This window comes from Eumetopias jubatus, unplaced genomic scaffold (assembly GCF_037043125.1).
Source record: "Eumetopias jubatus isolate StellerSeaLion01/CBP00866 unplaced genomic scaffold, mEumJub1_p1.0 scaffold_9, whole genome shotgun sequence".
NCBI classification, from domain to species: domain Eukaryota; kingdom Metazoa; phylum Chordata; class Mammalia; order Carnivora; family Otariidae; genus Eumetopias; species Eumetopias jubatus.
Window position 1 is genome coordinate 85,046,293 of NW_028274815.1, and position 24,496 is coordinate 85,070,788.

The window sequence follows — 24,496 nt, forward strand, 5'->3', positions numbered from 1 at the left end:
CCTGGTACCAGGTCAGCCTCTGTTGCTATCATGCAGAACCAGCTGGCTTGGAAAATGTAGTTGCTTTAACTCCCTGTATTGTTCTCCCATTTATTACAAAAGGAATACAAAAATCCTAACACCAGAGCTTGAAAGAATTCTTAATGAAAGCAAAAGCTCTCAAAGTTTTCACTCAACCCACCTAGTTTACAGATTTTACAACAAATGGCACTTCTTTTTCTCCATCTGGTCATTGCTGCCAGAGAAGGACACACAGTGATTCAAACCCTGGGTGAGATCGGAAAAGTCTCTCCACACAGCAGTTAATATTATATGCAGATTCAGCCCCAGGAGCAGAGCAATGTTTTTAATACCCATTCATCAGGTTACATACACCAACCTGGATGTTTTCGGGTTTTTCCTTTAAATTCTACAGCATTTTTCTTAGCAATCCAACAATGCACCATGCAAAGCAGAGAGCCAACCTTTAAAACTGCAAGTGTGTTTCAATATTTTATTAAAATAGCATATTTAACCACTGTTAACCAAGAATACGTTAACTTTGTCCCCTCCCACCCCCACCCCAAATACACAGCACAACACAGTAGTGATTTCAAATATCCTTGATCGTGATAACCAACAGAAGTATTTCAAAGTCAAGTTTGCAACTAAAAACTAGACCTTGGAAAAATTCTGAATTAAAAGAAACATAAAGCTCTCCAACAGAATTCTTTTATCTGCCTGAAGAATAAAAGCCGGTGCGTCACCCACCTGACAATACTGCTAAATTTGCTTTCTTTTTTTTTTTGTCCTTTATGCATAGTATAATGTCTCATTTGTAAGTACCCACTTTTATAAATAAAATTGGCATTTTTCACCCCATTTAATGTTCCTTTTCAGCTTCACAAAGAAACCAGTAAATAAAACTGTCAATGACAGTCATGACATATGTTCTCATAGCAAGATAAAAAACGTGAAAATACGCAAAGATGCATCTACGCTATTTTACATAAAAAGACAGATTTTAAAAAGTGCAAGGCAAAATTTGCAGTTTTCTGAGGGGAGTTTTTAGGCACATCCATTTCTTTAAAGCAAGTTTCAGAATGAAATTCCAGTTTGTTCTTCATGACACCTGTTTTAAGTCTTTCTTAAAAAAAAAAAAAAGAAAGAAAGAAAAAAAAAATACATCCCATCAAGTGTGAAACAGGGAATCTCCCATCCCAAAAAGTGAGGTTTTCAGTTATGGCGTGTCCGTCCTTTTTTTATTCTTGCGGGCTTTGGTTTGGGGATGTATTGATTATTTGCCTGGTACTCGAGTTCTTTACGGAAATAGTGGATGGCTTTGTTCAAACCTTCTTCCAGAGGGACCTGTTTAAAGAGAAGGTGAGAAGGGGAGACAAGGTCACTGTTGAAAGAAACTACAGACCTCCCCGGGGTTTCATGGGCAGGAAGTGCTGATGAGCGGTCTGCCCTCCGCAGGGGCACTCACAGCACTGCGGGTGGGTCACACAGCATGACGGGACTCGCCAGGACAAGGTCCTTCCAAAGCTACTTTCAGAACACACTGGGCAATTTAACAAATTACACCCCGGATGGACATAAGATGAGCTCTAATCTCCAAAGACCTGAACCACCTCTTGCTGGTTTGGAGTCTATCTCAGTTTGAATCAACCACAAAGAGCGCCTGAAAATAATGCCCGTGTGCATGTGCCTTTCTTTCGGAAGTGTATGATGGAGGGAGGGTGCCCTGGGAAGCACCTGTGCGTGACTCACCCACCTCACTCTCCCATGGGACATTCACTCCCAGTGACCTAAGAGGCTGAGTCTGAGAAGAACCCATGATGACACTGCCGAAGCAACCTTAATTTAGAGCCCCCCCACCGCCCCTGCAGCCAACAGGAAATCCAACCAGCTGCCCATGAGAACAAGGGGAGAAGTTGGGAGGGGAGTGCTGCCAAGGGGCACCCGGAAACTGTTGGGGGAGAAGGGTATGCCTGTTACCTTGACTGTGGTGATGGTTTCACGGGTATAGAAATACATCAAAACTTATCAAGTTGGACATTTTAAATATAGGCAGTCTGCTATATGCGAATTGTACCTCAACAGCACTGTCAACAAGACACATATGGAAAAATCAAGATGGGTATATGACTAAACGCTTCTTTGGACAAGATCCCTCAGAAATTACTAATGAGCTGAAACTAGTAGAAGAGAAACCAGTGGTAGATGCCTCATCTTCCACTGTGCTAGAATGTTATACACCTGAACTCCAGAAAAATAAAAATACCTACATATCTCCCATAATATAAAAGCAACAGTTAACTTCATAGCGAGTGTACATTTAGCTTTTTAAAAAATATTTTGTTTAAAATCAAGGGGCTCTACTTACAAAAGGACCGATGGCAAATGCTTTCTAAAAACAAAGATCTGCACTTGCTGCTTTGTGCAGTGGGAATTCTTATGTATTAAATTTTGTCTGGGCAGGAGCATATTTTTAGTGCACTCAAAAAATCCCTGTGGCCTTCAGATCACTCAGACCTGTAGATCCCAAGATAAAATAAGATCAGACTGGAACTCTCAAGTCCCTTTAAAATCCAACACTATAGGATTCTACTCAGCTCTCTGGAGGGCAACAGAAGAGACTGCCCCAAAACATGACTGTGGGAGCTCAGGACCACATCACCCCCAAATCTGCCGCTTTGATATGTATATGGACCGTGTTGGGCTGCAGGCTCTTGAACAAGTGCAGGACGAGGCTCTCTCTGAACCCCTCCGACCAGACAGGCCTTCCAGCAGAAATTCGGCCGTCCTGAGTCCCCTCCCGGAGGTATCATCAAACAGGGACACTGACTCTCACCACAGGAGAGGGCACTAGACCTGGACCCAGGTAAACTGTCACCGGCTCTCTTATCTCCCATCTGTTCTTCTAAGGGCCCATTCACAGTTCTTTTTTTTTAAGATTTTATTTATTTGAGAGAGAGAGAGCACGAGAGGAGGGAGGGTCAGAGGGAGAAGCAGACTCCCCACTGAGCAGGGAGCCCGATGCAGGACTCGATCCTGGGACTCCAGGATCATGACCTGAGCTGAAGGCAGTCGCTTAACCCACTGAGCCACCCAGGCGCCCCCATTCACCGTTCTTAAAAATCATTTACTGTCCTCTAAGAGGCCTACGTGCCCCTCTTCTTTCCCTATTAAGATGGTATTTAAACTTAAATTCTAAAGCTGCCTCTTGAGTTACTTATTCTTCCCTGGGTATCTCCCACATCTACCTGCAGAACAGACGCTAATCTACCTGCAGTTTCCCACAGGCCACTTGGAGTCTAACTTAGTCTAGGAGCAACAGAAAGGCATGGAGGGTCACCGCTCCCTGGCCTTTGGTCTCTCATAACTCCCAACCTGGTGTTCCACCTTCGGGAACTGGTGACCTGCTTGCCCCAGTTCAGGCAGCAACCTCGCCCAACCCCGCATGTCCAAGGACATCCTGGGCTGAGTGGAGACAGGCAGGTCAGCCAGGGCGACCCAGGCCCAGAGCGCATGCGGCCATTGCCCTGGATCCTTCTTTCATAGAGTAAGCCATGTGCGTGTGCAAGTTTACAAAAGCTGACTCCACAGTGGGTTTCCATTTCCCCTGTCACTGAGTGAGACACAGGAAAGGAGAAGCCATATACCAGCCTGGAGAAAACCCTACATCCTGTCCGCCCAAGCACACCAGCGCCCACAAGGACCTGCCGGGGCAGTGTAAGGCACGCACTCACCACAGGCTCCCACGCCAGCATCACCTTCGCTTTTCTGATGTCTGGTTTTCTTTTCTGTGGGTCATCCTGGGCTTCAGAGAGGAACTGAATCTCACTTCCACTACCTGAATTAAGAAAAAAAGTAAAAGAATCACAACCACTCCAGGTGGGACTTTTACTGTATGCCTCAAAGTGAAATCCCCTCCATGCAGTGAATAAGGGTGCAGATGACGGAATGCATTTCCCACGGAGTCACTGAGTCACACAGGGGACTATACCTCTGGCCCCATGAGAACTGGGTGAGAGGCAGTCACTCCTGAGAAAAAGGGCAGGGCTCCCTAGCTGCCTGCTCCCAGGCAGACCACCCACCATCAGCTAACCCAGCAGGCATGCCCACAGAGCCAGACTCCAAAGTAAGTAAAAGTGGCAAACGTGGTGTGCGGTCATCTGTGATCCGATGGCCCCACTGAGCCACATCTGAGGCATTCACGCACTGCAGGAGCCCCTGGCCTGGAAGTGGGCTGGCTTTCAACTTGTTTAACCAAGTAGAGTGCAGAAGGAATGACCGTGGGCCAGTCCCTGGCTGACGCCTTACGGAAGACCTATTTATGCACCTGCAGGTGTGAGCCCTGAGCCAACATATAAGATGTCCAGCTACCCTGCTGGCCAGCAGAATGAAGCCACGCGAGGGACCATCGGCAAAGACCTGCAGAAGAAACGCCCAGCAGAGGCCAGCCCCGATCACAGAATCACAAACGAATACAACAGTTGCTGTTGTAAGCCTCTGCAGTTTGGGGTGGTGTGCTACTCAGCCTTTCACAGAACCATAGTGATTATACTGGCCAAGGATCTTGTCAAAATGTAGATTCTGATCCAGAAGACATGGCTGGGGTGTGTTATTCTGCATTTCTAACAAGCGTCTGGGTGACGCTGAAGATGCTGGCCCCTGGGCCCCTCTCGAGGTAGAGGTTTGGGATGGCCTAGATCCTGGACAAACTGCTATCTGAGCACATCCCTTCCTTACCTGGAAGGCAGACCCAGAGTGGGAAAGCTGGGGAAGCACATCTCGGGGAGGCTGCTGGGGCCGTGAGATCCTGCAATTTATGACCGAGGACGGCCAGCCCCCCTCCTGTCCAAGTGTCCAGAGCTGATAAGAACATGCTGGTAGAGGACAGCTCCAACTCAGGAAGGAGCAGCCCCCCAAAATCAACCCAGCTAAGTATGGGGTCTGGACAAGCACTTCAGCACGTCCTACATCAGGCTTACCCCAGTCTAGCCAGCCACACTCCAATCTTGTTGTGTCCTGACTCAAATTTCTTGACCAACCATGGAAAACATACCACCCTACACCCCCAAAAATCAGACTTCCCAGAGCTCTAGTAAGCCTGATGATGTGACAAAGGGCTCACCCACTGTGCATCTGCAACACAAGTGCTGTCTGAAAACACACAAGCTTCTTACAACTTCCAGAGCACGCCCAATGGGGGTTACTCCCAGTGTCTACACTGCCGCCAACATGTCATGGCTAGGTTGGCCGGAACTGCCAAGAACTTGAAAGAAACTCGCCAGCAGATTCCATCAGAAACACACAAGCTGGAACTGCTCCCTCTTGGCTCTTCGAAATCCCATTCTCAGCACTGTCCATGTTTGGAAATCCAACACTTACTACTTGTGCAGAGTGATCTACCACTGTCCCATCTCAAGCACTGGGAACAAACCTATTCCTCCTACTCCACCCCGACCTGTTGATACAATTGTGAACACAACCAACCTCCCTTCCCATGCCCCTTCATCTTTATCTTTCCATTACTTAAGTAAAGACTCAGAAGACAATTAAGTGTTCCTGAAAAGTCCTGCTTTTTATCTAATTCAATTAGCTTGTATTAATTACACATTTTCTAATCAGGGTGTTATTAACTGATAGGATGAGTGCAGCCAATTTCACTCAGCGACGTCTTTATCTTACTTACCAACAAGGTTTTTAATTAACTGAGCAAATTCTAGGATTGTGTGTTCTTCCGGGTTCCCCTAAGGAAGAAATGGTTGCTGGTTATAAGCATAATCACAATAGCAAGAGACCACCACCCAAACCACATGCATATATTCCAAGTATCCACGGGCTGACTCTGGCATCTTGTAAAGTCATGAGGCTCCTGGCTCTTCATGTTTCCTCGGGTGCTTCCCTGATCGGGATGATGACTGATCCGCCTAGTGAAGTGCTAAACTGTGTCTGGTCCTCCTTTTGTCCTCTAGACTGTCTGTTGACAAGAATGCCCCTTGGCTAGGTCAAGAGCATCTGATATGGACACATGGTACCTGGCCAAGGGACAGGACGATTTCTGTATCTAACGTCACCGTAACTGCATTGTCACTTTGCATAAAAGTTTGGGTCTGCAAAACGAGCTCTCCTAAGACAATATTATTTCCCTTGGGGGGCACTGTGTCAACAACTTAAGCAATAACAGACTTGCCTACTTGCACATGGGAGCTGTAAAGGAACCAAAATGCACTCACAGATGAGGGCTCTGGGTAGCCAGAATGAAAGCCTCGATGTGGTTTATAGAGTGAGCTTGCCCTTAGGGGGCATCAAAGAAAACCATTTTCTCCTTTTCTTCCTTCCATCACACAGGATGGTGGCCACTGCCCCTCTTTCCTTCCCAAGCCTGCTACTCTTATTTGCCACCCCTCCCCCTTGTAAGAGACCACCATCAAGTGTGACAATTAGGTGTCCTATATACGCTGTACCCCAACTTCCTGGTCTGTCCTGAAGCTGGAAGGGACCAAGTCCTACATATGAGGACCAAGTCCTACATATGAGCACCAAGAAAGGACTGACTAGCAAAGTGGAGTGATAGGAACTCGGGAGGGAAGGGCCCCGTCTTTGTCAGGGCTACTTGCAGACACTCTTCAGACTTTGGGGAAGACGGGTTTCTCCCAGGGATGGGAGTTCCCAAAGGGCCCCGCGTCAAGGCCCCCCTCAGAAAGAAAGAAGGTACCTAGTATCTAAAGAAAAGACTGTGGTTACTTGGGGAGTGGGGGACATCACTGACAACATGAACATTTCAAAGGGCCTGGAACAACACCCAGGATAAAGGTGGCATGGCCTTGACAGTATCTGGTAGGTAAATGCTCGAAAGAAACAGGCTCACAAGACACGTCTCACTCTGTTTTTAATTTCATGTTCTTTGAAAAGTGCATGAAGGCAGCCCTGGCTGGTGCATGCTGACCCATGAATCGGTCAACAGTCTGACAAAGGAATGATGCCTCCACCTTTCCTATTTGGTAAGAACTCCCTCCCAACTCAGTGAAAAATGAATGCGACAGTACATGCTTCAGATCGCTGATTACAAAGAAAAGTACAAAGAAAGGTTTTTGAGTGAAGTGGTTTTGAAGAATCAGCAGGCATGGCCACACCTATGAACCTTAAAACCTTGTAGGAAGCAGGAGAGATGGTTTGGGAGAAGCACCTGAAGCCGATCCAAGGCTTGTCAAGGTGAGGCCATGGCTCCCGATAAGCTAATGTCAGGGGCTGTCGGAAGAAGCAGAGCATTTGAATGATGGGCAGTCTGCACTGGACACTTCACATTTTAAACAAGATGGAATGAAGCTCTTCAGAGGACAGTGAGTGAGAGGGTCAGAAGACTCCAGACATGAACATGAACTCTGGCTGAGAGCTGGGGAGGAGGAGACTCAGAGGGTATGACCCTGCCCTCCAAATCCTTGGAAAGTTACCCCCACTGCGGGAGGCATTGGACTAGCTTGAATGGCCCCCACGCTGAGAAGTAAGGCCAGTGGGTAGCTCAGAGAGAACGTGATTTTAATTCTAAATAAGGAAATGCTTCCTGCCGGTGAGAACTGGACAGAGACAGAATGAGAGATGCATGTTCACCAAGCAGTAAAACTGCTTAAAAACACAGAGCGCAAGAACCTTACAATCCCTCCAAGAGGGAGACTCTGGGACCACAGGAAGCAATGAAGAAGAAGCAACAAAGGTGCCCCCAGAGCAGCCAGCTGAACCAGAGGTGATCAGAACCTGGGACACATTCTTAACCTCCGTGAGCTAAAGCTCACTTAATCAAGTCTTCCAGAGATTAGATTATGCCAAACAATGGAGAAAGGAATGTCCATCTACTGTCACCAAAGGCTTTCACAAATTTCTAGACCCAGGTCCTTCAGGATGATAGAGGTGGGTGAGTGTTTGTCACACCACCCACCCATGCCCTGCAGACGTTTTACTCCTTTGCACACTCTTATTTTGTCTTTTTCCCCTCTACTATTCAGCAAGTGAACACACACATGCCCTACGTGTGCTGCCAGCAAATAAAGCGAAGGTTGTTGGGCTCTTTATGGTCTCACAAAAGCACGCAACTCTGACCCATTCCAGGGGGCGTGGAAGGAGCGGACACACTCACCAGGTTGACCGGGCTGCTGACGTTGCTGTTCATGAGAGCCACGAGGCCGTTCACCAGATCGCTGGAAAAGAACGGAAGGCCAGGTCAGGTGCCGCAGCACGCAGGTGCCGGGCAGACCCACGCCACCTCCCGGAAGAATACCAAGCCCCAAATGGAAAGCCGATGTCAAAACAAAATCCTGCAAATAAGCGGCGTTGAGACAGCTAAAAGTATTCATGGATGATGGTATGACATCTGGAATTCGCTCTCAGCGCGTGGGGTAGAGATGGCTAAACAGGAATGGAAGCAACGGATGGGCTTAAGTTCTCTACTTTCGTCTATTTCTGAAACCCTTTAACGACTGGAAAATAAAAATAAAACAGACATACGCCCCCAAAAGATGGTGTTAATACAGTTTCTGATGAAAAGTCCATGTTTAAATGTGAGCCCACGTAGCTGGTCCATATGAAAAAGCAATGATTTGAAAAAAAAAAAAACAAACAAAAACAGTAAGACCCACTGAAATGAATGCACTCCAGTATGTAATTCTCATACTGGCAAATCACAGATAAAGCCAAACAACACAGTGTTGAAATAAACCAGACCAGTGCTCCCTACCCCCTCACCTTCAATTCCCCCCCAACCCCTCGCCACCCCCCGAGACTCCTCGCATGGAACGGTCGGGGACCTGGATGTTTCAGATGGATCGTGACCAACTGGGCCATGAAGGTGAAGAGAAGTAAGCAAACTTTCGCTTACCAAGGTTTGGTTCTTATTTTCAGAGGCTTTAAAGTGTGGCTCTGTTAAAAAAAAGTTACTTCGTAAAAATGACACCTCACTGCTACACACGAGCACGTTCTCTACGTCTACTTTCATCAGCTGTACTTCTCAGAAGACTTTTAAAGTTCTGTTCTGGTGATCCAAATGCAGTCTGCGTTGAAGCCTTCCCTTCCTCCTCCTCCATCATTACCAGCAAGGAGCAGGTTACTATGGTCAACTTCAAAACAAAACCTGTTTTTGCTTTCCTTTTTGTCCAAAAAAAAAAAAGAGGGGGGGGGCGGGGTATTTGGCAAACAGTTAAACTATTTTCTGAATTTTTGTTTCTGATGATTGGGTATTTTAAGTGAACATGCCTAAATAGTCCGTTCCATTCTCATAGATCAAGCACAAATGCAAGTAACTGCTGACTTTGGATGACTTTTCTAGAAACTGGCAAAAAGTCACTTCATCATGATGGCAGTAATTATTATTATATTACATCACAACACATCTCTCATGGCATCGGTCTCTGTATATTCATCAGAAGACGTTAAAAGCTGCCATTCACCAGCATCCACAATCCATTTTAATACCGAAATGGGGGGGTGGTCCACGTGAAGCTGGAAGACAACGGACTCATGCAATCATCCTCATGGTGGGGGCACGCATCTTTTATGTAATCAACTGGCAACTTTTAAGGTCAAAATTGCATAGATCACACCCATTTAACCTGAAGCTCTTTAAAAGTGTCATTTTGACAAAGTGACTTTTTTAAAAAAAAGATAACATGCCTTTGTTATGGGGATGAGGCCATAACCTGACCGGGAAAACATCACACACAGTCATGCCAAGATGTGAATGTGTATGGTATGATCACCCGGACCTCAGGAACCGGGAAATGCCACTTCAAGGCAATCGTGGATTCTGGAAACAGTTAACTTAGTAAGGTAACTATAGATTCAGACATTGTACATTCTTAACTACAAAATTAATTGTTTCTTAAAAAAAAAAGAAAAAAACCTAGCTTATTAAAACTAGCAAAACTGCAACTTATCTATCTCAGTTGAGTCGTGAATAATAAAACTGGGAAGTCAGGAAAGCTGTCTGAGTTTGGTACATCATGGAAATATATCAGGGCAGGCCACGCACTGCAAGCACTTTTCCTGAGCTGGGATGGTGTGCGGCATGTGCACTGCTGAATTCTTAACATCTTTTAATTACTGGCAGAAAAAGTCTGAGGCCCTTTTAAATGAATTTTGTATGTGCTGCCTTTGAAGTAAATGAGCACAGTTAAGAAGAGTGAGTTCTAACTGCTTTGCCTTTTACTGCAGTCTCCCTAACACTTTGCAAGCTGTCATAGCTGGAGAAGTTTGGAGGCCACCGGTGAGGTGGTTCCAGGTAATGCCACATCACGGACGACCGCATGACTCCCTCACGATGTGCACAGCCTGGGGAGGGGCGTGAGGTGGGCGAAGGTGGGTGGGATGGAAGGTGTGTTATTATGAAAAGATAGTACTCAATACACAAAGTCCAATTAAGATGGCCCGGATACAGAATCTGGCTTGATGCATTTTCTCTGAGCACAAGGTTCCTGGGGTAAGTGCTTTGAAATGAAAACAGTCCTAGAGGGATCCTGCTATTTCCTGGTTAAATCTCTTCTTAGGATATTCGGGCACCAAAGTGTGCCAGCTATATTTTACTCCCAGGCTTTGTGTCCTGCTTGGCAAGACACTCATGGCTGGGGAGAAAAAAAACCACAGACTGTGATGTATGTTTATTCATAGCTTTCTTTTAGACTAAATGTGAAAACTGACAGATATGTTTGAGAAAAAAATCTACAGTGGCTGTTTTTATTTTTATTAATTTTTTTCCCTACCAGCTCTTTTTCCCAAAGAGGCTTCTCCCTAGGATTCTCACATAATCAGACAAAAGTCTGAGTGGTTGCTCTGGCCGGGGTGGCCCAGACCTGCACGCTCACTGCCACCACTTCACGGTTACAGCGCCCCGGGATGTTCTCGGGACGCTCCAGGAGCAGCATTTTCCTGCTGTGTGTGCAGCCGTCACCCTGCCTGACAGGCATTCCCGGGTATTTACACTGCACAGTAAAAATATATGGTACCGAAATATAGAACTGGATTTTACAATGATTCGGGATATCAGAAACTTCTACAGAATTCACAGTAACCGTGTCATGTGGGGAAATACTTTGTTCTGTGCAACTGATTATAGAGTAAACTCTTCTCCCAGAACCCAAACTGCATTTTAAAATGTCACCAACTGAACTGACCAACAAGAATACGAGACTTAGGAGGATTAACAAGAAAACGGTATTACCACTGTGACTATTCGACAACGTTCTCAGATGTATTTTTATTCGCATTTAGGTTCCACATAAAATCTGACAGGAGGATGGTCTACCTTATCTTTCCCTTAATGAGGACAATCTCACCCGCCCCAGAAACCCACGTTTAAAATGGGTGTGTTTCAGCTCCTGCAGGTTTGCTGGATGATTAAGGCCAGCTCTCCAGCTGGTATGATCTGATATCAAGTCGCCCTCAGGAACTGGGCAAGTTTCCCTATGAAAACACTAGGTGGCAGCAAAAGATTAGCACATGAGTCATAAATGCCACAGACTTATGTGTAAAATTTTAACTTTTTTTTTTAAGATTTTAAGTAATCTCTATACCCAACAAGGGCCTCAAACTTACAACCCTGAGATTAAGAGTCGCATGCTCCACCAACTGAGCCAACCAGGCGCCCCGAAAATTTTACCTTTTAAACAGAGAACCCCAAGGGCTTTCCCATCTGAAAATTAAAATGGACTTTTACCCGAGCCATGTTAGAGATGTGAAAATAACGAACATATCGAACAGACGCGGGCTGTTTGGTCTGCACCACCTCTGCTGGAAGCAGTGCTAAGGCGGACTTGTGCGCAGCGGGCCCAGCTGCCTTACCTGACGTACTGGAACGCCCTCGTCTGCGACCCGGACCCATACACCTAGGAGGAAAGTGACAGTTAGGCCTCCCGAGAAAACCACACTGTAACAGGAAAACGGGTTTCCTTAAAACTCCAGGGGCACAGACTGACCTCCGAACTGACGCCGAAGGGGCAGTGATGCTACAACCCACTCAGTACCTCCAAGTTAGGCCCCGACAGTGGGAAAGTGCATGTGTCCATGTATCAAGTCTGTCCTTCCAAGTCAGTAGTGGAAGGACTCGGCTTCTGTTACGGTCCTGTGACACGTCGGGGATTACGTTAGGTTCTGGGGTCTCCAAGCCCAGCACGGTGACGGCCGCACACACAACAGGAAGCAGTACCTAGAACCCGGGTCCTGCTCCCTGACAGCTAGGCGCCCAGTCAGACCAGCCCAGAATCTCTGGGGAGGAAGCGGCAGGCAGCTTGGTACTTTTACAGCCCTGGGTGAGTCTAACACGCAGCCACGTTTGAGAACGACCCAGGAAACCATGGTTAGGAGACGGAGGTGGCAGAAGGAAGGAAGGGAGGGAGGGAGAGAGGGAGGAAGGGGAGGGAGGGGAGGGAGGGAGGGAGGAAAGAAGGGGCCCTCACGCTCCATTCGTGTCTGTTGCCACATGTCCAGGCCTGTACTCGGTTCCTTTTCTCCACAGACCCTCTTGTCTGAATGTTCCCTCCTTGTGACACTTCTCTGGCTCATTCCGCCAGCCAGAATGAACAGCTCTGCCCTTCAAGTTCAGCCATTCTCCCTTATTCCCCTAGACTCTGCCACTCATAGCAGCTTCCCAGGGTGAGCTCCCGGGGACAGGTACAGTGTCTGACTCACCTGCACCCCACTGCACCCCGCATACCACCAGTGCTCCATGAACACGTACTGAACAACAACCTTGTGGGGTCTGTAGTGTCTACCACGTGGTTAGAACAAAGAAACGGAGGCAGAGCCTCTCTGAGGCACTCCCTCACCCTACAGTCACAGAGAAGGAGCCAGGGGGTTTTTGCTTGCTTTCTTGCTTGCAGTGGTGGAAAGGCGGCAGCTGGGAGGAGGGACTGCCTTCTAGAACAGCCTGACTGCCCAACCCGGAAGAGAACAACACTCGTGCCTCTGTCACTGGCCACCTGATGCCAAAGAGGAGCCAGAGGCCAACAGCTCCACAGCCCAGAACAGCCCCACAGGCCTTGCTCTCCAACAGGGCTCCCCAGGGCACAGGCCACCAGGTTTGAGAAGCAAATGGGAAGGAACAGGAAAGGTTAGAAAAGCATGCTTCACAGGCACCCACTGCCTTTTTCGTTTTTTAAAAGCAGGGTTAGAAGCCTGCTTTTGTTATCTTAATAAGCATTCGGATATACCAACGTCAAAGGGGCATCGGATTTACCTACTTAGGCAGAGGCCCTCCCAGTGAGAAGAGGCTGGGGAAGTGATTTACAGAGCTTTCTGTCTACAAGACCCAAGTGCAACCACCAAACTCAGTAAAGGAACGTTGGAAGAAAGATGAATGGGCCTCTGAGAAGCAGACTCACCCTTCCTTGGCAATTCTGCCTGAGTCCAATTCCCTGGTCTTGCTGACCCTTCTGATACATCTGGGCAAGTCAGGAAGGAAGCCATGGGCCCAATAACTAGGACGTAGGATGGGGGGGTGTCCATCCACTACGCATGGCTGGCCTGTCATCCTGGACATCCACCTGCACCTGAGGAGCCCTGCAGGTGGGAGGGACACCGGTCTTATTTCTATGCCACCGCATCACAGAGGAGGTCATGAGAGCCCCAAGCACTGCAGTGACTGGCATCCAGGAGGGTACGATCTACCCTGACTCCCAGTTCAGGAATCTTTTTCTTACCCCACCGCATCAGTAATTTCAGCACCTCCCGTGGCTCCAGCTGTCAACTGTGGCCCACGGCAAGCTGGCAGCGAGCCACCCTCCCATCTCTTTAGAAAGTATCCGATTTGGGCAACACCCATCAGTCTGAGCTGCAGCATCCTTGACGCACAGGGCCGTGGGCAGAGAGCTAGTTCCTGGTTCCTGGGTGTGCTTAGTCAAAGTCCAGACCCTTCTCTGTCTCCTTTCTTTGCCCTTTCCCACCGTCCCTGGTCAGGGGATTTGCTGCCACATGCCAGCAACATCCATGGAGAGCCCACCGTGCATGCAGAACAGCGACGGCCTTCAACACGCCCGTGAAGGCTTCGTCTTCACTCCCATCAGCCCTCCGAGCTGTGAGGTACCAGAGCTGACCCACAGAAAAACACACAGGGGCAGTTTTCCATCCCACTGGATGTGACAGAAGGAACGTGACTCGGGGCTGTGTGCTGGCTGAGCCCACAGCCAGGAGGAAGTGAATGGGCCGCCAGGGTTAGGATTCTGAAGAACCACCCCAAACGCCTTCCTCAGCAAAAGGAACAAGGGAATCATGATGGTGACACTCAATGGCTTGAATGTCACAAAATGGCATAAACCCAAAGGTTTAGAGTCTCGTACTGGGAAGGCCCAATAAGCTGAAGATTGAAATAAGCTGCATCTACAGAGAGTTTCACACCACTGCCTTGTTCATAGTGCCCTCCTAGAGGGGGCAGTGATGCCCAGAAGGCCAGGGTGTCTTCAGGCACCCCTCCCTAACCTGACTCCATCACCATAAGGCTCTAGGAGCCTAGAGCTGAGCTGCAGAGGGGAGCTCAGCCTGATCCCTTCAGGTCCAGTGACGAAAGCCCCTCAGCAGATACCCTGCCACTGAGGTCCCACCTGATGTCCACATGGGTGGCAAATGGGCCTCTGGGAAAAAGTCCACGTTACAGAAGGAGCCAATGGAAGGGCCCCTCTCCCCGGGCTGTGGCAGGAATGTGTGGATCTTGGGGATCCCCATGCACAACTCTCCTGGGTCCTGTCGATAATTGACCTTGAAGACATGCCCCAGCGTGTGCAGGCAGTTAAAATGCAATGTCAGCAGTGCCCCTGGACCCTTCCTCCCTGGCATCCTCATAAAGTCCTGTTGGATTTAAGTTTCTGTAGTGTGTGCTACTGTTCATCTCTATTTTGGTTTAAATCAGCCTCCCTGCATACTTCTGCAGTATTTACAATACAATAATTTTTAATTCCTGTGTGTACTATTTTCACTATGCAAGCATGCTATGTGAATAAGTTAAGTAAAAAAGAGTGTGCGTGTGAGAGAGAAGATGCAATCCCACCTCCCTCAGCAAATATGCCCATCCTGACTTCAGGAACAGCTGGAAGCCCTGCACAGCCCCCTGCCTGACGATAAAACACACCAGGGCACAGACCTGATCTCACTCACAGACCTGCCCAAACGTAGATAAGCAACAGATGCTACAACATGAGTAACAAAGGGCCTGGTGCTGACAGTGAACACCCAGCCCGGCTCCCATGGCCGCCTTGTTTTCCTCCATGAGAAGATAAGCCAGGCTTTTAGCAGCTCTGTCTTCACTTCTAGAACGACAGAAGTGCAAGGAGATTCAGGTCCCTGTTCAGTCTGGATAACCAGGGCTGTGTGCAGGTCAAAGCAGCACGGTGATTCAGGAACCACCAAAAGGGAGAGGTAAACTGATGGGCAGGCAGGCAGCCAAGAGCACAAGAAGTACTACCAGGGAGCACTGCAGCGTGGGGAGGGGGGAGACAGAACACCACAGGGGAGCACTGCAGAGGAGCACCTTTGGAGAGAACAAACATGGAGGGCACGAGGAGCACTTTGGGAGGCATGGGGAGCCCTATAGGGGAGCATACGAAGCAGCACAAAGAGCACTAGATGGGGGGCACAAAGAACATGGGGGGCATGGGGAGCACTATGGGGGAGTATGGAGAACACTGCAGGGGAGCACTAGAGGGGAGCACAAAGAGCACCACGGGGAGCTCGCCCGGGAGCATAAGGAACGTGGCGGGGGGGGAGGTGAGGCATGAGGAGCACTATGCCAACCCCAACCCCAACCCCACTGCTGTGTCCCATGTGCCTCCATGAATGAAGGCCCAAAGTTAGGGATCACTTCTGATATCACACTACAGATACAAAGGGTAAATAAAACATAGATTCTGGTCTAAGAAGTATGGTTTCTCCAAAATTTCCCTCTAGAAAAAAACAGCAAGGCTTTTTTAAAAGATGCAGACCGTGACTCAAACCCCAAATCTGCCACATCTGGAAAAATTCACCTCAACTTGTTCTCTCACCTGCAAATTGGAATGAATCACAGTGAGGTGAGAAAACAGAATTAAACCCTAACGTGAATGTGCGCACGCTCACACATGTGAGCACGTGCGCAAGCTTTGCCTGAAATGTGAACTCAAGTCTCTTCAAAATAGACTTAATGAGCTAGCTCTACCTGAACTGTGCCATCTACTTTCTAAACTTTCCAAACTGGAACACAGTATTTTCTGAGCTTTGTGAGCTCAAGCTAGAATACAGCTTCTGTGCGTGACTCGCAGAACTCAGCACAATCCTCCCCGAGTTACCCTGACAGACCTCTGTGACTCAGTATGTGGCAACAGGCCCAAAGGATGAAATCTGTCCCGAGGTAAGATGACAAAGGGCTTCAGGAAAGGCGAGTGAGAACAGTAACCCAGCTTGGAAATGTGAAGGCAAGATACTGAGGGACCACGAAAGAGGTCTTTAGTCTTGGAAAAAACATGTTGGAAACAGAGCGGGAAAGGATGGATGGGCCTCCTTACTCTCCTTCCCTGATAAACCAAGTGCTCCCGAAGTTGGGCTGGACTGAGAGTCATGACGCAGGACCCCCTCGTCCAGAACTTCTCCACAGAGCCGTCTGACGAAAGCAACGCCATCTCAAAGAGACAGCAAAGGATGAAGAGCGGCTTCATCAAAACACTGAGGGGACAGAATTCTGTGTGACAAGAGGGACCACACACTTCTGAAAGGCCTCCCTGAGGACCCCTGCCGCCAGGGGCGTCTAGAAAAGACAGAACGTGGCATGTCTGGGAGTAGTTGCTGCCCTGCTCCTCGGTCCCTGGCACCGAGGCGACAACACATGTGTTATCTCTGGCTGCCCACAGTGCATGCTTTCTTGGGCGGGCCCACCTGACGCTGGGGCCCTGGCTGTTGCCCAGGAGGCAATCGGTCAAGAAGCCGTTTCTCAGAAGGCTTTTAACAGTTCGCTCCACAAACAAAGCAGCTCTGATCGGGGGCGTGAGGAGACTTCGTGAGGGCAGTGGCTAAAACAGCTCCAGGAGTGTCCCTGAGGGTGAGGAGTTCCCCACCAAGCAGCTGGGTGCCCATGCAGGAACCCTTGGGACCCAAAGAGCAGGCAGCGGGGAGCACGGGTGAGAGGCAGCTTCGCCTTGCAGGAACGCTACGATCGCGACTTCCAGAACAAGCCACAGAGCACTTGTGCTCATCACAAATGCAAGCGGCCACTATAAACCCAGTCCTTAGCTTGACCAGCCTTTATCCCATGCCGCCTTGTCGCCAGGCACCCTTCTGGCAGCTGGGGACACAGCCATGAATGAAACCAGGTCCTGATTTCAAAGCGCTTACACTCGAGAGGGGGCTGGGGGCTGAAGAATACTTCAGTCGCTGAGAAGTGCAATGAACACCACAGGGAGCATGGTTAGGAGGGGCGGAGTGGAGGCTGGGTGTCATTACATGTAGAATGGTCCAGCGCTCCCCTGCTGAGAGGATGACTGAACAGGGAGAGGCCTGGAAGGTTTATTGCTCCTGGGACAGGTGGGAGCAAGGGGCTAAGCTTGCAGAGCAGCGGGGCCGAACCTCAGGTGCACAGGGGGGCCCGTGAATCATGCTCTCAGCAGATGAAAGCCCCCCGGAGCTGCTACTTTTCTTCAGAGGCTCCCCTGGCTGCTGGGTGGAGAGCCCCCAACAGGGAGAATGAGTGGCTAGGAGGCCGGGGCAATAAACTGGGGGCGCACGGCAGTGAGGCTGGGGGAAGCGGGAGAAGAGGTGGACGGGGCCGGACTCTGGATCTTAGGGCAAGCCCACCAGGCCGTGTCACTGTAGCAGTACATAGTGTGAGAAGGAGAGCACCCAGGGTGACCACAGCGTGGCCGTCTGCAGGCCCTGGGGCACAGAGTTAGCAGCTGGTAGGGGGAGGGAAGAGCAGGGGCAGGGCACTGGCACCCTGAGATGGGGTTCGGATTCACCTCTCGCCCGCAAGGTGTTCAGCAAAAGTCACCTGTAAACGTGTCTTGCCCCGGGCTGGGGGCGGGGCTAAGCTTTTTGTTCTGAATTGGCAGCTGTGTAGCTAACCCATCCAAGAAGAAACGAGCACCATGGAGAACAGTGATCAAGAGCAGAGGCTCCGGCTCAGACACCGGTGGCCACTGTCCGGTCATGTAAGCTTGGGCGATGCCTCTAACCTCCGCGCTTCGGTCTCGCCATCTGGACAATGGGCTAATAACAGAACCTGGGCCCCACACATCTGTTGTGAGCACTGAGTGAAGTGAATTAATGGGTGTGAACATCACTGAACAGAAAACAGTAAACTTACACTACCGACAGACAGACGGATGGATATGTATGGACACAGAGCTGTAACTTTCCCTTTGGAATGCACTCAGCTGATAAGCAAATGCTCCTGCAGTTTTCAGAGTAACAAGACGCAGACAAGTGTTTGGATGCCCCCCAAACACCAAGCCTGAGCGGACGCACAGGCCACGGGGCTGGAAGAGGATGCTGAGGCAGGCAGGAGGACGAGGAATGAGGAAAGCAAGCGGAACAGAGGAGCAGAACACCAAGAATTCAGCTAAACCAGAGAAACCAACCGAACTGAATCAGCAAACCCTTTGTAGAGCAGGAGAGGGCCACTCCTCCCCGAGGATGGGACGGGGGCGGCGCGGACGTGTGTGGAACGCGCCACCCACCCTAATGCTGGGTGCGTATCTGAGGGTGCTCACCCACACCATACACTCAAACCACTGAGGTCCAGAAGGTGGGCTCCAGAAGGCTCCCAGGTTGAGCCTGACAAGCAGAGGGCATGCTTCTGGGCATCACCAAGAAAACTGCCGAGACCTGCCCCAGACACCTCACTTCTCAGCAACCTGAGGGGCACCGAGGATACACATGGCCCTGGTTGCAGCCCGTGGGCCAGGAGAACATCCAGAAAGGTCTCTGCCGGCAGGGTGGTGTGGGCAGACGCACCCTGAGGCCCAGGCTGTGTGGACCAGGCTGCAGCCCATGCACTAGGCAAGGCCACCAGGGCTCCGTCACTCTTCGAGATTCCAGCCCTGCGCCTTCCCTCCTTGTCACTAAGGGCAGCGGGATGTACCCAAGGCAAAGGGGCAACCTCAGGAAAGTAACTGCCCGAACCAAGAGGCACTGCTCCTTTGTCGCTTGCTGGCAGACAGCTAACTCTTTCTGCCCCCCTGCCCCCTCCCCCCAAGGCCGGCACATACCGTAAGCGGCTCGCCCTGCAGCGCCTGCAGGATGAAGTTGCTGACAACCCGGCCATCGTTCATGTGCATGCGTGGCCCAAAGGTGTTGAAGATCCTGGCCACTCGCACTTCAACACCTTCCTGGAACAGGAGAAGAGGATGTGAGATGCATTTCATTTCACCTCACGTTTCCGGTGCCTGGCCCATAAAGCAAGTCTGAAAACGCCCTGCTTTTTGCTCCGAGATTAAAGTGGCTTTCTGGTAGTGTCTATATAATGCATTCACTAACAAATGTGAACACTGCACAGAGTTATACCAAACTTGAATGCGTCCCCGATTCCACCCCCATCAGGCCATCAACCTCCCGGCAGAGAACCTGCAAGGCAGCAAACAGTACAAGGGGAAAAAGGTTTGTAGAACATTTTTTTCCCTAGTAAATAAGTATCTATTTCCCAAATAGGGCCATGCCATGCATACTCTTTTATAATCATCTTCACATGGTATTTCGCGCAAGTTTACCAGTCAATAGTGATTTTAAAGGTCAATGAATGTTTGGTAGCTGATGCAAAGAAAAACAAGTGCTTTATCCTGGAAAAGGGGGGACATACACGCATTCTTAAAGCGGCACACTGCCCTATACCCCCCAATCTGTTCCAATAGAAAATGGACTTGTTGGGGCGCCTGGGTGGCTCAGTTGGTTAAGCAACTGCCTTCGGCTCAGGTCATGATCCTGGAGTCCTGGAATCGAGTCCCACATTGGGCTCCCTGCTCAGCAGGGAGTCTGCTTCTCCCTCTGACCCTCTTCCCTCCCGTGCTCTCTCTCTCTCTCATTCTCTCTCTCAAATGAATAAAATCCTTAAGGAAAAAAAAAAGAAAATGGACTTGTTTTAGTGAAAAACTAAAGACAATGCAGCACCCCCTACAGGCTACTAGCTACAAAGCCCAGAAAGATCGGTGCCAACATCATTGAGAACAGCTATCTCTACGTGGTCAGATTATAGGTGTTCATTTTCTTCTACGTATTTATTTATTTTTTTAATTTTTGTTTAAAGATTTTATTTATTTATTTGAGAGAGAGAATGAGAGAGAGAAAGCATGAGAGGGGGGAGGGTTAGAGAGAGAAGCAGACTCCCCGCTGAGCAGGGAGCCGGACATGGGACTCAATCTCTCAGGACTCCAGGATCATGACCTGAGCCAAAGGCAGTCGCTTAACCAGATGAGCCACGCAGGCGCCCCTACGTGTTTTTTTAAATATTTCTATTTTTGTTACAATAAATATGCATTACTTTCATATCAGGAAAAGTATATTTTAAATATGTAATCAGGAAAGTATGTTTTTTAAACCCCCAAAGCCTTCTTGAAACTATCTCATGCAATTATTAATTTCACAGGCTGCTTCTTCATGAATCAAAAATTAAATACATGTTTTTATCACACCCTGAATTAGTGGACTTCCACAGCGTCTGTGTGTCTAATCTGTTTCATCCATTAGACTACAGACGTGCATTTTCCAGGAGTCTAAGGGCAGGCAGGATGGCAGGGTGAGGCCCAGGGCCTCACGTGCCCTCCAGTTCCACTTACCCTTGCTCAGCCCTACTGTACTTGGGAGAGGAGTATACTCACCTCACACAGGACTCACAAAAAGGAAGCCAATCCCTGCATAACCCTTGGCACGGGCCTGGTAGCGAAAAGCAGTAGTTGCTACTGTTGTCTCTACGTGTCCAGAACGTTTTCTATTCTAATTCTACCACTTCAGGTCTGGTACAGGCTGGGATCCAAAAAACCCTCAACAAACAGGGCTGATTTAGGACAGATTTTTCCACCAGTGTAATGAGTGAGAGGTGATGAGCTACAGTGTCTCAAGGACCCACGTTGCCTCCCTGTGGTTGGAGCCACCTGGCTGGCCACCTCTGCCCACAGCAGCCTCAGCTCTGTCCCAGTTACTAGACAAACACGAGCAGTTTTTATGTGCACCGAGATCTGAAACGGTTGGGAAGCATGGATCCAGCACACAGCTCACTTCTAGAAACCAGACGGCCATATTTTTGCTAATTCCTCCCAGCAGTGCATTATAATGCTCACATGAGCTACTCAAAGTCTTAGGATTAAGGTATGAGCTATAACCCTAGGTCCAGGAATAAATCAACTCCTTTCTCTGCTGAACTAACCAGAGAATATTTCCAAAATGGGGGGAGGAGGAGAAAGAAGCAGAGATGTTGATCTCAACAGAAAGGAACTCAAAGTATCCACTTGCATTTAATTGTGAAGATGAAGAATCAGTAGATGAATATGGTGTTATTCTAGAAATAGACTGGAAAAACCTCAACAAATTTACGAGTCAAACCAACAGGCCCAGCAGGACAGAGAAGTCGGGAGGATGAAAGCATTTGATTTGTTGCAAACCTTGCATAGCCCATCAAGGTTTGCAACAAATCAAATGCTTTCATCCTCCCGACTTCTCTTTCCTCGGGGACAACACTCCAGAACATGGCCTTACAGAAGCTGTGTTTTGCGGACATGAACTGGCCAGCATGTACACGGGTTTGTTTGTTTTTGTTTTCTCATTTGAATTGTGAACTTAGGTGCTACAGGACAACACTTCCGGACTGGTACAGTTGCTGGGATAGCCACCATGCTTTTCGGAAAACTCCAGCTCTCAAACTCAAATGAAATAAACATAAACCCAAGGCTCAATCAATTTAAGACCTGCTCTCCTCTCACGCACTGGCATCTCCTAGAGTTTGTGTCCTGCTTCATCAGGCTACAAAGGCTACCCCCGTTCGGCATGCACAGTCCATCAGCCCTCATCCCCTGGGATCCTGCAGGGGCTCCAGGTGGGGAGGCGGACCTGTCAGCAGGTAATGACACGGATGCTTATGGTGGCAGCCCAGTGGGTGTTCACATCCACACTTTGGAGGCAAGTATAATGACTCCCTATCTCAGGCCTGAACAAAGGGTCCGTGTCTGACCCACAGCCTGCTTCCCTTAATGAAAACCCAGAAGGTGCCCAATAGGCCATGATGCCTCTTCAGGGAGACCCTCCTCTGCAGGACCAATGAGCAAACACATGCACAATCTCTTAACTCATATTCAACATTCCATCTGCCGGGGGCAGTGTCCTGCTGACTACCAGGCTGGTGCCTCTGAATTTCCACCATGGCACAATGCAGGGTCTCTGCACACTCACACATGTACACAGTGATTCAGAAAAGGAACTGCCGGGTCATTAAGAAGGGTTGGGTTTCACTGTGTCCATGGTTTTGTCCCGGGTGGGGATCAGGAGTCATTCACTCATGATTCCAAGCATCGAGAAGTTTTTATCAAGCATCTGGACGACTCTAAGTCTGAGTCACAGCAACATAAAACCAGTAGCAACTTGAGAGAAGACAATGCTCGGGGTGCCCCTTGAGTGAGTGTATGTAAGCACACACAGGTAAAGAGCACGTGGCTTGCTCTGATAACTGGGCTTCAGAAACAGTGGCCAGGCTACAATATACAACCCCAGAAAGGTGAGCTGCCATCAGAATGTCTCCTTGCCTATTTCTAGTGCCCAGGAGGGGTGAACAGTTGGTAGGCAGGCCTGACTGATCAACCAGCAGTAACCCAAGAGATACAGTGAAGTTTGGAACAAAGACTCTTCCCTCCCCAAACCTCTCCAGAAGAGAGAAATGTTGCCAGCAGGGATTAAATAGGCTCTCCCTCAAAAGCTCTTTCCAATGCAGTCATTCCCTGGTGAGTACTGTCTCAAGCCACTGAACCACACAGTATGATCACAGTCCCTGTCTTCACTATAGCAGGTGCCAGAAGATGGAACACAGAAGCCCTGCATAGGGAGGGAGCAGGTGCTGACCAAGAGCTGGCCGTCTGCCGCCCACTCCGTGGTACAGGCAGCCTGCCCTGAAGGGGGTACCTAAGGCAGGGATGGGGTCAGAGAAATAACAAAAAGTGCTCCCAGGTACAATGGGCCTGACTTTGTGGTGCTTCCATAATCTTCCCCATGCCCCTGGGAGAAGTGCGCACACATCACAAAAGCCACAGGACTGTGAGACCCTGAACACTGAACTGTGTAATTCCCCTATGGCCTCTCCTAAATGCATCCTAATGGGGTCTGCTCCCTACCTGGGGAGAGGATGAAGGCCATTACAGAACACAAAGCAATCTTGCTGAGCATGATTCTCCAAGGTGCTAAAAAGCTGCAATTCACTCTCGGTGATGCCAAAGGGACAAGGCCATACAAGGTCAGGGAACAGCAGTTATGCATCTTTCTGGCAATCTCCCTCAACGGCCCTGCTTTGGTCTTAACAATCCGTCGGGAGTGTTCGTTATGCAGCAGGCTAGGCCAACACTCACAGTGAGGCCAGGAGAGGTCAAGTACTACTCTGCCAGTTTCTAGGTGTGGAAGGCAGGTGCTCGGCGAGCAAGCGGCAGCGCCAAGAAAAAAGGCGATACTGGGTCTTCACCCCTAAGGGGTGAATACTACCTTCAAACATTTGACTTGTTAGCTGCTTGCTGAATATCTGTTTTTTGAACTAAAATATACATACCAACTATTTCATTTTTTAAAAGTATTCTGATGCTGGAAAATAAAACAAAACCTTGAGACCACTGGACTAGATGATTTTGGAGTTTTCTTTCTGCTCTGCCAATCTACGGTTTTATGAAGGGTGGCTTGTTTTGCAGACCCAGCCCCGTGGGTGGGCCACAGACTCCAGAGAGTCATACTCATGCGTGGCCTGGAGCTCAAATACACACCAACCACTGACCACAGCATGCAGACAAGTCCCCACATGTAAAGTCCCCACATTTATAAAAACATTGCATACAAGTGCACAAAGGAAGTGCACTTTAGTTCCTCCCTGACAAGTTCAAAGGACAGGTTTCTCCTGGTATCCAAAAGTAGGGTGTTCCTATGAAACCCTTCAGAAGCAGGAATGACATAAAATAAAGAAGCAATTACCATCAACTTATATGGAAAAATTTTTTAGCTTTCCCAGACCCCAAAAATAACCTCTCTTAGGCTTTTCTGATACCCGCAGACACATCTTGCTAACATGAACGGAATAATTCGAGATTAAGCTCAGATGCTCACAGACACAGGTCAGGGCTCTGGCACCTGGTGCGATGCTGAGTGGGGCTCCTGGGGAAGGGGCTCAGGGTGTCACCACCTGTCATGGCTCACTGCAAAACAAACTTTGAACACTAGTTTTGCTTTTCACATGTTTTTGTAAAGGTGAAAATCCTCTTTGGCTCCAACTCATTCCATCCCCTGGAAGAAGACTCACGGGAACTTCTCTTTCCATGAAGGACATGTTTGGAAATGT

At 49.0% G+C, this 24,496-nt stretch overlaps 1 protein-coding gene across 2 annotated transcripts in view; it reads right to left on the bottom strand.

The window, feature by feature from the left end:
- Window positions 1-561: 561 nt before the first annotated feature.
- UXS1 (UDP-glucuronate decarboxylase 1) overlaps window positions 562-24,496 on the bottom strand; it is a 97,162-nt gene continuing 73,227 nt past the window's right edge. For both annotated transcript variants that reach the window (XM_088026619.1, XM_088026618.1), the window contains exons 10-15: window positions 19,197-19,316; window positions 11,818-11,861; window positions 8,126-8,186; window positions 5,684-5,741; window positions 3,735-3,838; window positions 562-1,347 (exon numbers count right to left, since the gene is read on the bottom strand). In XM_088026619.1, the coding sequence (XP_087882745.1) occupies window positions 1,216-1,347; window positions 3,735-3,838; window positions 5,684-5,741; window positions 8,126-8,186; window positions 11,818-11,861; window positions 19,197-19,316 (519 nt within the window). In that variant the 3' untranslated portion in view covers window positions 562-1,215. The remainder of the gene's footprint in view (window positions 1,348-3,734; window positions 3,839-5,683; window positions 5,742-8,125; window positions 8,187-11,817; window positions 11,862-19,196; window positions 19,317-24,496) is intronic.